Below are 17,156 nucleotides of genomic sequence, written 5' to 3'. Positions count from 1 at the left end.
CCCCTCCCCTCCCCCGACGCCCCCAAGGCCCCGCCGGCGTGCGAGAGAAAACAGAATACAAATCACTTACAACGGCATCGTCTCCTGCGCCGGCACCGCCCAGTCACTTCCCCCCCGCAACCGCCGCCGCTGCCGCCCTGGGCATGATCCACTGAGGCGGGAGGAAGGGGGGGGGCCTGCCTCAGCCCTGGGTCCAACCCCACTCCCGCACCCGCTCCCGCCGCTTTAAGCGCTTCTCCTCCTTCCCCTTCGTCCTAACATGGCGCCCGAGCGCTACCACAGCAACGTTCTAGAACCGCTGACGCCGCTACACACGCTATGCGTGCGCCTGCGCAGAAGCCGCCCGGCCCGCCGCGAAGCCTCACGGGAAGGGTAGTTCGTGCCCTGGCCGGCGCTCCGGCGGCTTCCGCCGCAGTTGTGTCAGGCTTCCGCGGCACGCGTAGCGGGTATAGGAGGTAGCCGATTGGGAGGCTCTGGGCTCGGGGGTGTCCCTCCTGCCGGGCCGCTCTTGTCGCCGATGGGGGCGATGCAGCCCGGACGGCGCGACGAAGGCCCTGGAGAGGCGCCGCTTCCGGTGCATTGTGAGGTCCCGCCGTTCTCTCCGTCCGAGGTCGCGGCGGCTGCGCTTCCCCTCGGACCGCGTCTGTGGAGGCGCTTGGAGGGGAACGAGGCGCCCACGCGTGCCCCGGGCGCTGGGCTCAGCACGGGGACACTGGGTTGTAACAGGTTACTCAACCTCTTATTTTTTGCAAAGTGAGAGTAATGCCTGCTTCCTAGGGTAGTGGCGCCTATTTAATGTGATAATGCAAGAAGGGTGCTTGGCACTGCCGGGGACAGAGGGCGCAGAGACGTCACTGGGACTCCCGCCTTACGCTAGACTCGGTTCCCCCGGCGCGGAGCTTTGGAGTTGTTTTGTCCACTAAGGTGTACGCAGGCGCTCAGGAAATATCAGTTGAATGAATAAATTTGCTGGATAGGATTGTGATGACAGCAGATTCGAGAACAGGAGCTAAATTTATTCCTAACAGTTGGTGCGCTGGAACTCACTGTAAAGCTGTCATTCAGTAGAAACGTAGGTGGCAGTAAGCCTTGGGTTATTAGCAAAGGCCGTTTCGCCCATAGTTTCCCTGAGGCTGTGTTTTGCAACCCCTTCTCTCCGTGAGGTGGGACCTGGGAGTTACCTGCACACCTCCAGCAAAAGTTGAATAAAGAATACCTGAGACTGACTTGACTCTGATATTCTTTCCCTCTTCGAATTTAGAACGCGTTCCAAAGTGTCACACAGAAGATTAATGGAGGGAAAGGGGGGCATCAAATGTGGGAAAGTTAAAAGTTCTAAATTCTTTAAATATGCACTTGTAACTCCTCAGGAAATTTGACAAAAGATTTCCATTTTTTCACAGAAACTCTAGTGGGACTAGCGTTCTAGGACTAATGAGGGGCTCAGTGGGAAAAGCACAGGATCCAAACCCGCATTGTCCAATAAGGTAGCCATTTGTCACATGCGGCTTGCCGGCACTTGAAATGAGGCTAGTTCATTTAAGATGTAAGTTCAAATCACGCGCAGATTTCAGAGATCTTACTATGAACAAAAGAATGAAATACCTCACTGACAATTTTTTATATTGTGTTTTGGATATAGTGCATTAAAGAAAATATGAAAATTTCAACTTTCTTTTTACTTTTTAAAATGTGACTACTAGAAAAATTTTAATTATGTATGTGCCCATCATTTCTATGCAACAGCAGTGATCTGGAGACAGACTTGTATTTGATTCTCAATTCTACTTATTCCCTTACCCTCTTGTGGCTTTAGGTGGGGGCCCAGTAATAGACCTGTCAAAATTTTTGAAAATCTGAGATCCAGTGGAATCAATAAAATATTAAAGCTATGGTCTTAAAAATTGCTCATAAAGATAGGCACTGATGATTGTCAAATACTAACACTGTCCCACTTACATTCTGGGGGGTGGGAGCAGATAAACACTTGAAGAGGTAAGGGAATTATAGATTGTAATAAGAGCCATGAATAAAATAAATCAGATGATAAAATTACAGGGCAGTTCAACTTTAGATAGGGTGGTCAAACTAGGCCTCTCAGAGGAGCTGATCTTTGACCTGAGACCTGAAGCCTTTCTGAGAGATCTGGATTTTATCTTTTTGTGAATGGGGAAGACACTGGAAGTTTTAAAACGGGAAGATTACATTGATATTTGTGGGAAGATAAAAGCGTAGGGAATCAATTTGAACTTCCCAGACAGGAACTTCCCTGGTGGCGCAGTGGTTAAGAATCTGACTGCCAATGCAAGGGACACGGGTTTGAGCCCTGGTCCAGGAAGATTCCCACATGCCGCGGAGCAACTATACCCTTACGCCACAACTACTGAAGCCGGCGCACTCTAGAGCCTGTGCTCCGCGGCAGGAGAAGCCACCGCAACGAAGAATAGCCCATGCTCTCCACAGCTAGAGAAAGCCCGCGTGCAGCAATGAAGACCCAACGCAACCAAAAATAAATAAAATAAAAGGTGATTTTTTTAAAAACATGCTGTGAACTGCCAGACGTTTTGAAGTTGGAGGAAAGATGAGGTGGCTCTTGCCATATTCAGGTAAGAGATGATGAAGGTTGAAATAAAAAAGAAGTGACCAATTTGAGAGAGATTTAGGCAATGTGGTTAATCCTAGTTTCAAGAGGGGAGGGGAGGAAAGAAGACAAAGATGATTACGAAGGTTCTGGCCGGGGGGTGGGGAGGGGCGGGGGTGGGGATTAAATGAAATAGGAAACAAGAGGATAACGGGGGATGAGATTGTGAGAGTGGTTTGATATGGGTTGATTCTGAAGTACTTGTGGGGCCTTCCGAAAAGTCTATAAGGCTATTGAAAACATACTCCGGGAGCTGAGGAGAGAAGTCAGGGCTGGAAACAGATTCTAAACTCTGAAAGCAACTTGCTCGTATTTTGGAATCCTGTTTCAGTTCTGGAAGGGCCTTACAGACACCTGGCCACTACAATCTGATCCAACTCCTGTTTCACAAATGAGTGATGAGCTAGGTGGTCACAAATCCCCAACGTTTAGAACCCAATTGAGGGTATAATTTGAGCCAAGGAAAGCGTAGAGTGAAATAAAGCCAGTTAGCAGTGTTTTGGTTAAGACAATATCCACGTTGTGGTAGCCTTGCCGTACATGTTCTTAGAGTCCCTGCCCACTCCCTCCAGCTGCTGCTGAGGCTGCTTTATAGCTGCAGCCTCTGCCCTGCCCCAGGGCCTGCTTTCCACCAGCAGCTAAGAGAAGGGGAAGATGTTTTCTACTGATATCTGAAGTATTCAGATTGCATTTTCCACACAACAATGTCATAAATAGTGGGAAGATTTCTAGACTGGTTCTCTTAGGACCACAGTGCATGCAAATCAAAAAAATGCACAGAAAATATTTTTGAATCTCTTCACATATTGGGAACTACCTGGATTGTTTCAGTGTCATTTAGGAGGTGATCGTTGGAGATACTGTATGATACAGAGATTTTTTATCCGAATAATAAACTATAATGACTCATTTGGCTACTAATGGTGCATACTTTTTAAAAATTTCAATCAGGGACTTCCCTCGTGGTCCAGTGGTTAAGATTCTGTGCGTCCACTGCAGCGGGGGCGGGTTTGATCCCTGGTGGGGGGACTAAGATCCCGCATGCTGTCTGGTGTGGCCAAAAAAAAGGAAAAAAAATTCCAATCAAAAAGCAGACTTGGGCTTCCCTGGTGGCACAGTGGTTCAGAGTCCGCCTGCCGATGCAGGGGACACGGGTTCGTGCCCCGGTCCGGGAAGATCCCACATGCCGCGCAGCGGCTGGGCCCGTGAGCCATGGCCGCTGAGCCTGCGCGTCCGGAGCCTGTGCTCCGCAACGGGAGAGGCCACAACAGTGAGAGGCCCGCGGACGGCAAAAAAAAAAAAAAAGCAGACTTATGAGTCACTAAAGTCAAAATAATAACATAAGCACTTCCATCTAATAGTTCTGTACTCTTGAGCTGTCTTTTTATTAAATTCTCATTCCTCTTTTAGATGTTGATGTTTTGAAGGACGTGTCTTCTATCATTTGCATGAAAGGAAGTGTTACCAAAAGCTTGGCCCCTCTGTATACCGGGGCCAAATCAAATCCTGGAGACAGAGTTTTGGTTGAAGTAGAAAAGAATAGCTTTATTACTTTACAGGCAAAGGGGGGCACACCAGCCTTCTGCCTCGAAAAACTATGTGTCCCAACCCCAGAGGGTTTGATAAAGGGTTTATCTGACAAGATTAGAGCGTGAGCAGGGCTTGCACTCCCTTAATCTCGTGTCAGGTGGTCTTCTCTTAATCTTTTGTGTTCTTTTTTTTTTTTTGGCTGCGTTGGGTCTTTGTTGCTATGTGAGGACTTTCTCTAGCTGTGGTGTGCAGGCTTCTCGTTGCGGTGGCTTCTCTTGTTGCGGAGGACGGGCTCTAGGCACGCTGGCTTCAGTAGCTGCAGCACACGGGCTCAGCAGTTGTGGCTCGCAGGCTCTAGAGCGCAGGCTCAGCAGTTGTGGCTCGCAGGCTAGAGCGCAGGCACAGCAGTTGTGGCTCGTGGGCTCTAGAGCACAGGCTCAGTAGCTGTGGCGCACGGGCTTAGTTGCTCCGCAGCACGTGGGATCTTCCCGGACCAGGGCTCGAACCCGTGTCCCCTGCATTGGCAGGCGGATTCTTACCACTTCGCCACCAGGGAAGCCCCTTGTCTCTTAATCTTGATGAGCTTCTCTGGTCCTTTTAATCTTGCCTCAGGTGGTTTCTCGGCTGCTCTTTCCTTGATTAGCAACTGTTCAAATCTGCCCTTTGGAAGAACTCAGGGAAGGTCACGGGGGCTGGAGTCTTGCCCATAAGAAATGGTGGACAAAAGGAGGCCTCCAGTGCCCAGGGCTCACTCGCTTTCAGTGCCTGGGGGCCCTCTCTGCCTGCAGGCAGAGAGCACTGGGGGATGTCTTGCCTGCCATACCAACTAAACTGACTTTGTGCCACTCCCAAATACACTCTAAATAAAGAATTTGAATGGTGTTTTGATTAACTTCCTTTTTTTTTTAATATAAAGTACTCCAAAAAAATTTTATGGGTATTCAAATGGTACTTTTCTTTCCTGAAGTGGATCTAAGGAACTCTATGAACAAAGCCATATTTTAAGGAAGAGTTTCTGGATTTGTTTTTTTTTTTAACTTTAAGGAAACATAGTATACTTTAGTATTTTTTAAGGTAGAGTACCAACTCCTTTTTAAAAGATTATTAAAGTACGACTTATACAGTAAAGTGTACAAATACTAAGGCATCTGTGCTTGTTCCCCGTCTCTGTAGCACTCCCTGCTGAGTGGAATGAAGTTTTATCCATGTACACACCGATGTAATTATCACTTAAATCAAGATGTAGAAAATATCCAGTCTCCCAGCAGGCTTCCTCCCAGCGGATAACCCTCTATTGCCACCAACACCACCATTACCTGGTGATCACTCTTCTGACTAGTCCACTATGGACTAGTTATATCTGTTTTTCAACTTCAGATATCTAACTTCTTTCACTCAACCTTTCATCTGTAAGATTCTTCATGTTGTCAGAGGTAAGAGTCACTCTTTTTCATTTCAATGTGGTACTCTATACTACGATGATATATATTTCCCCTACTGGAGATACCACAGCATACCTTTCTCCTATTCATGGACATTTTGGTTGTTTCTAGTTTGGGGCTTTTGTGAGTAATATTGCTCTGAACATTTTTGTACGTGTCTTTTTGAAGATATAAGCAGTCTTGGGTATATACCCAGGAATGGAATTGCTGGGTCATGTGTATACCTATATTTGACTTTATTAAGTCCTCCCAAATGGTTTTCAAAGTGAGAGCACCAATCTATATTCCACTCTATGGGTGGGTTCCAGTTGCTCCACATCCTCATCAACACTTGGTGTTATCAGTTCATTTAATTTTGACCAAAGGGTAGTATCATAATGGAATCTTATTGTAGTTTTCATTTGTATTTCTCTGATGATTAATGACTTTCAGCCTTTTTCAATATGCTGATTGATCATTTGGATATTCCCTTTTATTCAGTGGATACTCAAGTCTTCTGCCTACCTTTAAATTGAGTTTTCAGTCTTATTGACTTGTAGGAGTTTTTAACATATTCTGAGTACAAGACCTCTGTCATTTGTATGTATTGCAAATATCTTCCCCATTCTGAGGCTTGTCTTTTCATTCTTAATGTTGTCTTGAGAAATCTTTGCCCACTCCAGGGTTACGAAGAATTCCTCTTATGTTTTATTCTATTCTAGAAGCTTTATTATTCTGACTTTCACATTTTGGTCTAAGATCCATCTCAAAGTAATTTTGTATATACTGTGAGGTAGAGGTCAAGGTGTTTTTATTTGGGGGGGGGTTGTTTGTTTATTTGTTTTTAATATATAGATCTCCTAATGACCTGCAGAACTTATTGAAAAGGCCATATTTTCCCCATTGAATTGCAATAGGGCCTTTGTTGTAAATCAAGTGATTGTAAATATTTGGATCTGTTTCTGGACTCCTTATTCTGTTCCATTGATCTATGTGTCTGTCTTAATTACTGTAGCTTTATAATAAATCTTAATATTTAGAGTGAAGTCTTCCAGGTTTGCTGTTCCTCAAAACTGTCTGGACTATTCTATATTCTAGGTCCTTTGCATTACCATATATATTTCAGAAACAGATGATCAATTTCTACCAAAAAGAGAGCGAGAGGGAGGGAGGGAGGGAGGAAGGAAGGAAGGAGGAAGCACACTGGGATTTTGATTGGGACTGCATTGACCCTACAGATCATTTTGGAGAAAAACTGAAGTATTAAAAATATTGAGCTTTACAAGCCATTAACAGTATATCTCGGGACTTCCCTCGTGGTCCAGTGGTTAAGAATCCGCCTTCCAATGCAGGGGACGCGGGTTCGTGCCCCTGGTCAGGGAACTAAGATCCCACATGCTGTGGGGCAACTAAGGCCCAGCACCACAACTACTGAGCCCGTGCATTCTGGAGCCCGTGCACCACAACTAGAGAGAAGCCCACGTACTGCAAACAAAAGACCCCGCGTGCCACAACGAAGATCCCGCGTGCTGCAATTAAGACCTGACGCAGCCACGTAAATAAATAAATATTTTTAAAAAAACAGTGTATCACTCCATTTATTTCATTTTTAATTACTATCAGCAGTGTTTTTAAATTTTCAATGTAGAGGACTTATACATCTTTCTTAGCTTGTCCCTAGCTATGTTATTGTAAATGACACCAGCTCTTTATAAGTAATATAGGAATATGCTTATCCAAAATGTAGGTATATTTAATAATGTCTATCAAAATTACAGGTATATAGGACATACTGTACAGCACAGGGAATTATACTCAGTATTCTGTAATAACCTATAGGGAAAAGAATCTGAAAAAAAATAGATATATATGCATGTATAACTGACTCACTTTACTGTACACCCGAAACTAACACAACATTGTAAATCAACTAACCTTCAATTAAAAAAAATTACAGGTATATACAGAGGAGGCTTAGCAGTGACAAGCTGGCCTACTCAGATTTGGCCGGGGGTGGGGGGGCAGGAATTGACTTCAGAGAGCCTAATTATAAAATGAAACAATGGATCAAACCAGAAATATGAAAAGTCACCTTAAAGAAAGTAAATGCCTCCTAACCTACAAAGACCTGGGAGAGTGAATATATTCATATATCTGAAACAAGAACGTGTCAAGGGGAGTCACAGGGGTAAAAATCATCACTGCCCATCCAAACGATGTCTGGGAAAGCGCATCTTGTCGGCAAGGACTAGAGCAGCTTGGCCGGCACGGCAGGGATGGATCTATCAAGCCAGCCTGCACTCATGCCTCTTCTTGGTTTTGCATTCACCAAGCTCTTCTGATCATTTGGCTTCTCCTATAACCTGCTTCCAAGAAGAGAACGTACTGCTGAAGTGGGTGCCAGTCTCAGCTCACTCAACTATGTTTCTCATTGTAAATAAATTGGTACTCTGTCTTCTCTGCTGGTCTCTTAGGAGATTTGTTAAGACATGTCAGCATCTCAGGGTCCTATCTATCCTTAAACGCTACAGAGATCACTCTTCTAAACTTGCATGGCTGAGGGCCAGACTCCATAGCGAATTCACCAAAATTGATGCCACTTAGTGAAGCATCTTGATGACCCTCAGAGTTACTTAAGTGTGCTGTCACAGCCACATAGAAATGTAAATAGACTACGGACTTTGTTGAATAACTAGAGATTTGATTTAGTTATAAAAAACATAGCTGTGTAGCAAAATTTCAGCTAAACAGCTTCATACGCTGATATTTACTGTGCCTCTACCATGGGCTATGCAATTTTTTAGTCTGTAGAGAGACAGAAAAACAAAACAAAATCCCTGCCTCCATGGAGGCTACATTTTAGTGAGGGATATAGACAATAAGTACATGGGCATATAAAATGATGTCAAGTGTCAGCAGAGAAAAGGAACAGCGTGGGATGTCACTGGGAGGACAATCTGGAGGGCCTCTCTGAGGAGGTGAAATTTGAGCTGAGCCGCAGATGAAGTGCGGGTGAGCCACGTGGATATGTGGGAGCCAAGTTTTCCAGGCCAAGGCCCCAACACGGAGTGTACTTGACAATGAGGATTTTAGTGAGGGGGCAGTGAGGTCACGAGTGGTCAGACTGTATCAGGCCTCGAAGGCCCAGGTCAGGACTTTGCCTCCCCGTCCGTGTGAGATTGGAAGGCACTGGGGGGCTTTAAGCAGATCTGACTTGTGTTTTAACAAGATTCCCCTGTTGGGATGTTGAAAGAAGTCACAGAAAGGAGCAGGCCAGGACAGTAATGTTGGAGGGGTAAGAAGCAGACAGACTTCGGATATGTTTTGAAAGTTGGGCCAATGTAATGCACTGATGCATGGAATATGGGGTAAGAGAATAAGAAAAGAACCAGGGATGCCTCCACAGTTTAGGGCCTGAGCGGCTGGAAGGATGGAGTTGCCAATTCCTGAGATTGGAAATTGTGGGAGCAGCAGGTGAGGGGAGGGAAGACAGGGATCCGCAGCTAGACTGGCTATGCTAAAGTTCGAGGGGCTGTTAGACGTTCAGGTGGGGGGAAGAGAGGGTTTCAGGAGGAAATGATCAAATGTGTCAGATGATCGGAGAGGGCAAGGAAGATGAGGACTGAGAACTAACAATTAGGTTTGGAAACGTGGACGTCACTGGTAACCTGGCTATAAGGAGGACAGGAATTTGGGGCCGGTGGTTGGAGGAAGATGTGGAGGTCTAGGAGGGTTTTTTCATTTGAATTGGGCTTTTGTCTTGTCTTGTTTTGACATATGGGAGTTAGTAGGAGAATACGTTTGAAGCTAAGGGTGATGATCCAGAGGAGAGGCAAAAATCAAGCTGTGAGAGAGAAGGGATGATTATAGGAGCAGAATCGGATTATGTGAGAAGAGATGGGATTCAGGGCACAGGTTGATCTTAGGTGGGAGCACAGACCGTCCTCTGCAGCAGAAGGGAAGGCAGGGGTAGGTTTGCAGTGGGAGGATGCAGAAGTTCTCTTTCGGTTGCTTGGGTTTTCTCAGTGAACTAAGAAGCAAGGTCACGAGATGTAACCATCCTGCAGGTATGAAAATGTAACTATTATAAAGACCAGTGATTTCAAACTGTCCAAAAGGTATTCTCTTTAGTTACTTAGTGTTTTCGATTAAAATAAGGATCAAAAATAGTGCAGTGAAGTAAAGGAAAAATAGGTAAATTGACTTCATCAAAATTAAAAGTTTTTGTGCATTAAAGGGCATTATCAAGAGAGTGAAAAGACAAGCCACAGAATGGGAGAAAATATTTGCCAATCACATATCTGATAAGGGTCTTCTATCCAGAATATATAAAGAACTCTTACAATTCAGTAACAAAAAGACAACCCAAATAAAAAGTGAGCAAAGGACTCGAATATAGATTTCTCCAAAGAAGATACACAAATGGCCAGCAAGCACATGAAAAGATGCTTAGTTACAACGTGATGCTACTACACACCCACTAGTCTGGTAGTTCCCCATACAGCATTACCGTATGACAATATTTCCACTCCTAGGTTTCTACCGAAAATTGACAACAGGGGTTCAAACAGGAAGCCGTACTCAAATGTTCATAGCCGCCCTATTCACAACAGCCAAAAGGTGGAAACAACTTAATTGTCCATCAACACATGAATGATTAAACAAAATATGATCTATACAATGGGATATTTTTCAGCCATAAAAAGGAATGAAGTATTGATAGATGCTACAACATGAATGAACTTTGAAAACATGCTAAGTGAAAGAAGCCAGACACAAAAGGCCACATATTGCGTGATTCCATTTATATAAAATATCCAGAATAGACAAATCCATAGAGACAGGAAGCAGATTAGTGTTTGCTAGGAGCTTGAGGGGAGGGGATACTGGGGAGTGACTGATTAATGGTTACAGGGCTTCCAACTGGGGTGATGGAAAAGTTCTGGAGCTAGATTGTGGTGATGAGTGGACAGTATCATGAATGTACTTAGTGCCACTGAATTGTACACCTTAACATGGTTGCAATGGTAAATTTATGTTGTGTGTATTTTGCCACACAAAAAGATAGTGCAGTTATATTCAGATTTCATTATTTAAAGAAATGAAATATATATGCCATTAAGATAAACCTAAACTGATTTCTCATCCAGTGTAATTCTGGGAATTAATAGGGTTTTTAGAGCTGAAAAGGCCATAGGGATTGATTGTTTATGCCTATATGGTAAAGTTAGTTTGTTAAAAATATTTAGCAACTTTCTAATTATCGCAGATATTAAAAATTATTCATCTTGTTACATGAATTTTTCTACCAAGAGGTTTAGAATTCTCTCTGACTCATAGGTTGGGCGCTAACCTTGAACTCAAAAAGCAACCTTGCAGAAAACAAACATGTCTGACTTACTGTGACTCAAAAAGCATAAACTGTTCTAATTTATTTCCATTTCTAACACCACTAGTATTGGGGACATAACAAATCACATAAATTCATTAGCTTACATGTTAGAATAATACATAGTCTGATTTTCTTCATGCTATAAATTAAATTACTATAAACATTAGTGTACAGAATACTCAAAGAATGAAATATTAAATCAATATTTATCCCATGAGCTATGCACAGATACTTTAACAATTTACCTCTCAAAATATGGTTTTAATGAAGCAGGGACTTGTTGCCACAGAGCTCTTTATAATGAATCTACTTAATAAAATATTTGTTTGCAGGGAGAAAAAAAGAATTTCCCCAAAACTAGAAAAGCATTTTTCAAAGCAATTTTTCAAATTACAATGTTAAAGTCATCTCCAGCTCTGTAAAAGTATATGACATGAGATCTTTAAAATTTCACTGCATTTCAGGATTGTTCTTGAAAAGATACTCTGCCTGTAATTGAGAAGAAAGAAAAAAAAGTCAACAATTTAGAATGTACTATTAATCTAGAATTTAGAATTAATAGTACATTAATTTGTACTATTAATGTTTGCAATTTAAAAATGAAAGTGCACAAATTTTTTCTTTGAAATGAGTAACAAAAATCTTATTATAAACTGTGATGAAGGTGTTAGAGGCTATTTCCCAAATAACCAGACACACCATTTCTCTGTGTCAACTGGCTTTTCATTTAGATTTGGGTATATTTCATTTTCAAATTGATAAAAAAAAAAAAAAAAAGCCTTCAATCTCTTACCAGAAAATCAACAGGATCATCGGGTCTGATCTTACAACACTCATTCAGACCTTGCATAAGCGTTGGCATAACGTGGGTCATTAAATAGTTTCTCAGGGGAATAGACTGAGCCTCCAGTAATTCTTTTTCTTCTCTTTTAACTTCCTCTAGTCGTTTACTCTACAAATAGAACATTTAGGGGTGCAGTAAATAGATGGAAAAAGAAGAACGGTTTCATACGACTCACCCCAGAGTGCACTAGAAGTAGATACTGCTATAAATGTTCATCATGTTATGATAAAGATGGCATTTCCAATTGACAGGGAAGATATGTAAACGGTGTTTTAACAACTGCCTAGTCATATAGAATATAATAAACTGGATGCCTGCTTCACTTCTTTTTTTTTTTCCAGCATGATTTATCTTTATCAATCACCCCTTTTTTCACTTCTTTTTTTTTTTAAACATCTTTATTGGAGTATAATTGCTTTACAATGGTGTGTTAGTTTCTGCTGTATAACAAAGTGAATCAGTTATACATATACATATGTCCCCATATCTCTTCCCTCTTGCATCTCCCTCCCTCCCACCCTCCCTATCCCATCCCTCTAGGTGGTCACAAAGCACCGAGCTGATCTCCCTGTGCTGTGCGGCTGCTTCCCACTAGCTATCTATTTTACGTTTGGTAGTGTATATATGTCCATGCCACTCTCTCGCTTTGTCACAGCTTACCCTTCCCCCTCCCCATATCCTCAAGTCCATTCTCTAGTATGTTCACTTTCTTAATTACTTAGGCAGTCCAAATCCCTCTAGGACAGGCAAAAAGATGATGATGATGATAATGATGATGGTGATGGTGATGATGATGATGATGATGATGATGATCTTACCTCACTTCTTAAACCAAAGTAATTTCTAGCTGCCCAGATGAAGCAAAGTGAGAGAAAGAAAGAGAGAAAGAGAGAAAGAAAGGGAGGAAGGAAGAAAGAAAGAAGGAAAGAAAGAGGAAGGAAGGAAGGAAGGATCACAGAATCATAGAAGTGCTAATAGGGACTTCCCTGGTGGTCCAGTGGTTAAGAATCCACCTGCCAATGCAGGGGACATGGGTTCGAGCCCTGGTTGGGGAAGATCCCACATGCCGCGGAGAAACTAAGCCTGCATGCCACAACTACTGAAGCCCGCGCGCTCTAGAGCCTGTGCTCTGCAACAAGAGAGGAGCCACAGCAATAAGAAGCCCGCGCACCTCAATGAGGAGTAGCCCCCGCTCGCCACAACTAGAGAAAGCCTGCGCGCAGCAACGAAGACCCAATGCAGCCAAAAAAAAAAAAAGTGCAAGTAGAAAGTCTCGAAGGTATTGATCTGGCGGACTTGTGTTATGCTCAGCATACAGCCCCCCTCTCTCAGGACTAATAATTCCAGATTTCCTTTGAGAAATCTCCCTTCTCAGTCTAGTGGATTGGGTGGGACTTAAGCCCATCAGTCCAGCCCACTCCTGGCCATGGACATTAGTTAAATGTGCAGCCAAAAGACAAGAAACAAGATAAAGATATAAAATACATACTGCCTTAGGTAGAATAAATGCAAAGAGGGAAATTTATTTTGTGTGTGTGTGTGTGTGTTTTTGGCATGCAGGATCTTAGTTCCCCCACTAGGGATTGAACCTGTGTCCCCTGCATGGGGAAACGAGGAGCCTTAACCATTGGGCCTCCAGGGAAGCCCCAAGAGGGAAATTTAAAAGTATAGAAAGGGATAGGACGTGTTATGCAGTGGGGCAGGTGTTGAAATTTTAAATATGGTGTCCAGGAAAGGCCTCATTAGAAAGATGACTTTTAGCAAAGACTTGAAGCAAGGGACTAAGTTAATTGCGCGGATGGCACTTTGTTTAAATGCACGGAGATATTAGAGGCAGCCAGGCCACAGAGGACCTTGGGGGCCACAGTAAGGAGTCTGGACCTTCATCGAACAGCGATGAACAGCCTATGAAGAGTTTAAACAGAGAACGGACGTGGTGAATCTGTATTTTTCTTTTGTTTGGCCCTGCCAAGAGGCATGTGGGATCTTCCCCGATGAGGGATGGAACCTGTGCCCCCTGCATTGGGAGCATGGAGTCTTAACCACTGGACTGCCAGGGAAGTCCAGATCTGTATTTTATTTTTTGTTTTTTTTAAATAAATTTATTTATTTATTTATTTATTTATTTTTGGCTGGGTTGGGTCTTCGTTGCTGCGCCGGGCTTTCTCTAGCTGCGGCGAGCGGGGGCTACTCTTTGTTGCAGTGCGCCATTTTCTCACTGCAGTGGCTTCTCTCGTTGCGGAGCATGGGCTCTAGGCGTGCGGGTTCAGTAGTTGTGGCGCACGGGCTTAGTTGCTCCGTGGCACGTGGGATCTTCCCGGACCGGGGCTCAAACCCGTGTCCCCTGCGTTGGCAGGCGGATTCTTGACCACTGCACCACCAGGGAAGCCTAGATCTGGATTTTAGAAGGATCACCTGGCAGCAGCAGGGGAACAGACTGGAGATGGAGGCTGGAGCTGGGGAGACCAGCCAGAAGGCACCACATCATTCTGGCACCGTGGTCAGGAGAAGGGAGCCCTGCAGGTGGATGTGAGTGCTGAGTGTGAGGAGGCAGAATAGATAAGACTCAGTGATTTGGAGGGGAAGGGTAGAATGAGGCTGACCACCCAAGTTGGACGGGTACATGGAGAAAAACCAAATGAAATCACCAGGCTGACAGGCAGCAAATGGCACACTTTTACAACGATGTGTATTGTTAATGCTACGTCAATGGCTAGTTGTTATTATCGTTATTATTTACCCTAAGCAAAAGACGGGGGCATCTTTTAAAAGATGGTACATATGAAAGAAATTTAAAAAAAAGAAAAAAGTGGAAAAAAAATGGTACGTATGACAAAACAAACAAACAAAAACAACAAAAAATTGTTTGGGGTATTTCCGTGACATTTCTCTATTAGCCGGATGGGAAGCGCGAGAGGCAGGAATGGTCTTGCCAGCCCCCACCCACTCCCCCACCCCGACGCGTGTGCACACACTCACCCACTCCTCCCAGCGAGCCATCTTCTCTGCGGTCTCCGCAGCCTCCTTGTGCTGTCGCTCTGCCTCCTCCATGGCCTCCTTGGCCAGCCGTTCCTCAGCAGCCCTCCGCTCCTCTTCTGCCTTTTCTTCATCCGTTAAACCATAATTGCGAGGCTCCCCAATCTCTTTGATGAGCTGTTTGATAGCAAGTCTGTTCTGAGCGTCTTCGAGTCTTCCTACATCTTCAAAAACCAGGAGAGGAAGAGAGCAATACAGACATTTATAATCTGGTCCTGGGGCTTCCCTGGGGGCGCAGAGGTGAAGAATCCGCCTACCAGTGCTGGGGACGCGGGTTCGAGCCCTGATTCGGGAAGATCCCACATGCCGCGGAGCAACTAAGCCCGTGCGCCACAACTACTGAGCCCACGTGCTGCAACCACTGAAGCCCACGCACCTAGAGCCTGTGCTCTGCAACAGGAGAAGCCACCAATGAGAAGCCCGCGCACTGCAACTAGAGAAAGCCCACGTGCAGCAAGGAAGACCCAATGCAGCCAAGAATAAATTTTAAAAAAATATATAATCTGGTCCTGCCTGCAATCTATTCTGAGTCCATTTTTGGGAAAATTCTATTACTATAATCTTGTGATGGTAGATTGGGTAAATTACCATATGAGGGTTTCCTTTTCTAGTTACCAGCACAGTTTAGAATTTCTGGTCTCACTGGCAAATATCAGACTGCTCTCTGGGGGTCACAGGGAGCAAGACTGGGGCTCAGGTCTGAGCTGTGACAGTCGCCGCTGATTTGAGTGGATGGATGGGGGTGTGGACCTCCTCAAAAGGAATGAGTTCTCCACCCCAGGAAGCATTCAAGCAGAGACTGGGGCACTTCACTTGGGGGTTTCCACAGAAGGAAGTCCTGTACTTGGAGGCCGGGCTGGGTGACCGCCAGGTTTCTTTTGTTTTCTGTTTCTGAGAATCAGTGATTCTGGGACACTTTTTTTTTTTTAATTTATTTTGGCCGCATTGGGTCTTCATTGCTGCACAAGGGCTTTCTCTAGTTGCGGCGAGCTGGGGCTACTCTTCGTTGCGGTGCGCGAGCTTCTCATTGAGTTAGCTTCTCTTGTTGCAGAGCACGGGCTCTAGGTGCGAGGGCTTCAGTAGTTGTGGCTCGTGGGCTCTAGAGCACAGGCTCAGTAGTTGTAGCGCACGCGATTAGCTGCTCCGCGGCACGTGTGATCTTCCCGGACCAGGGATCGAACCCATGTTCCCTGCATTGGCAGACGGATTCTTAACCACTGCACCACCAGGGAAGTCCTGATTCGGATTATTATTTTATTATTTTATTTTATTTTATTTTATTTTATTTTAATTTTTTGGCTGCGCCAGCCGGCATGCAAGATCTTAGTTCCCGGACCAGACCAGGGATCGAACCCATGCCCCCTGCAGTGGAAACACAGAGTCTTAACCACTGGATCACCAGGCAAATCCCTAGGATACATTTCCAATTCATAAAAATTTAACTGTTTCAGTTAGCCTACTTGAATAGAAAAAAGTCCAAACTCCAGAATACGTGACTAATGTCAATATCAAGACCAAAAGGAGAAGGAAAAGGAGGGGGGAGGGCAGGGTAGGAGAGGAGGAGCTCTAAGCCTCCCAGGACTCCAGGGTCCAGATGCTGTCTCAGCTGGTTCTGGGGGATGAAGAGAGGCCTCGGGAGGTCCCAAAGGTCAGCCTGGCTGCTAAGCTTCCACCAGGCTAGTGGTTTCTCACCAAACCCAGAGGAAGAAGAGATGTCAAGACCCAGAAAATCAGAAAGGAAGTTCAGGGGTCCATCAAGCCAAGGGGTGGAGAAACAGCTACAACGGATCGGATTTGGAGGCAGGAACAATGATGCTGGAGGTGAGGTTGATGAGAGATCGTATTCACTGGATGCTTGCTGGGTGCTCAGCTCTGAGTTAAGGGTTTACAGGAAACAGGAGGAATGCGATGAAGAGCTATTTGATTTCTGAGTAGCTAAGGGGCCAGCTGGCTGGTCTTAAAGGCCAGGAGAGGCTCTGTGAAGAGCACCAGTGCCCTGCAATGCTATGGGGACAGGGCGCTGCCCGCAAGGACACTGGGGAAGTGGCCCAAAGCAGCTGGCAGCAAACCACATATCTTTGAAGTGCCCTTTAAAAAATGCCAATTTGGGGGCTTCCCTGGTGGCGCAGTGGTTGAGAGTCCGCCTGCCGATGCAGGGGACGCGGGTTCGTGCCCCGGTCTGGGAGGATCCCACATGCCGCGGAGCGGCTGGGCCCGTGAGCCATGGCCGCTGAGCCTGCGCGTCCGGAGCCTGTGCTCCGCAACGGGAGAGGCCACAACAGTGAGAGGCCC

The 17,156-nt window shown here is 44.9% G+C and overlaps 2 protein-coding genes across 3 annotated transcripts in view; both read right to left on the bottom strand.

Annotated features, from left to right (window-relative positions):
• PAPOLA (poly(A) polymerase alpha) overlaps nt 1-296 on the bottom strand; it is a 60,365-nt gene extending 60,069 nt beyond the window's left edge. Inside the window, exon 1 of one of the 2 annotated variants that reach the window (XM_007447331.1) lies at nt 71-296. In XM_007447331.1, coding sequence (XP_007447393.1) covers nt 71-78 — 8 coding nt within the window. In that variant the 5' untranslated portion in view covers nt 79-296. The remainder of the gene's footprint in view (nt 1-70) is intronic. The other variant, XM_007447332.1, reaches the window with a different exon arrangement.
• A 10,945-nt stretch (nt 297-11,241) lies between these two features.
• Nucleotides 11,242-17,156, bottom strand: part of AK7 (adenylate kinase 7) — a 64,973-nt gene continuing 59,058 nt past the window's right edge. Inside the window, exons 16-18 of the mRNA XM_007447330.1 lie at nt 14,808-15,028; nt 11,778-11,936; nt 11,242-11,473 (exon numbers count right to left, since the gene is read on the bottom strand). Coding sequence (XP_007447392.1) covers nt 11,435-11,473; nt 11,778-11,936; nt 14,808-15,028 — 419 coding nt within the window. The 3' untranslated portion in view covers nt 11,242-11,434. The remainder of the gene's footprint in view (nt 11,474-11,777; nt 11,937-14,807; nt 15,029-17,156) is intronic.

The sequence above is a fragment of the Lipotes vexillifer genome, unplaced genomic scaffold, assembly GCF_000442215.2.
Source record: "Lipotes vexillifer unplaced genomic scaffold, Lipotes_vexillifer_v1.1 scaffold1017, whole genome shotgun sequence".
In the NCBI taxonomy this organism is placed as follows: Eukaryota; Metazoa; Chordata; class Mammalia; order Artiodactyla; family Lipotidae; genus Lipotes; species Lipotes vexillifer.
The sequence above is the reverse complement of the archived record's forward strand: the minus strand, read 5'-3'. Positions and strand labels throughout refer to the sequence as shown.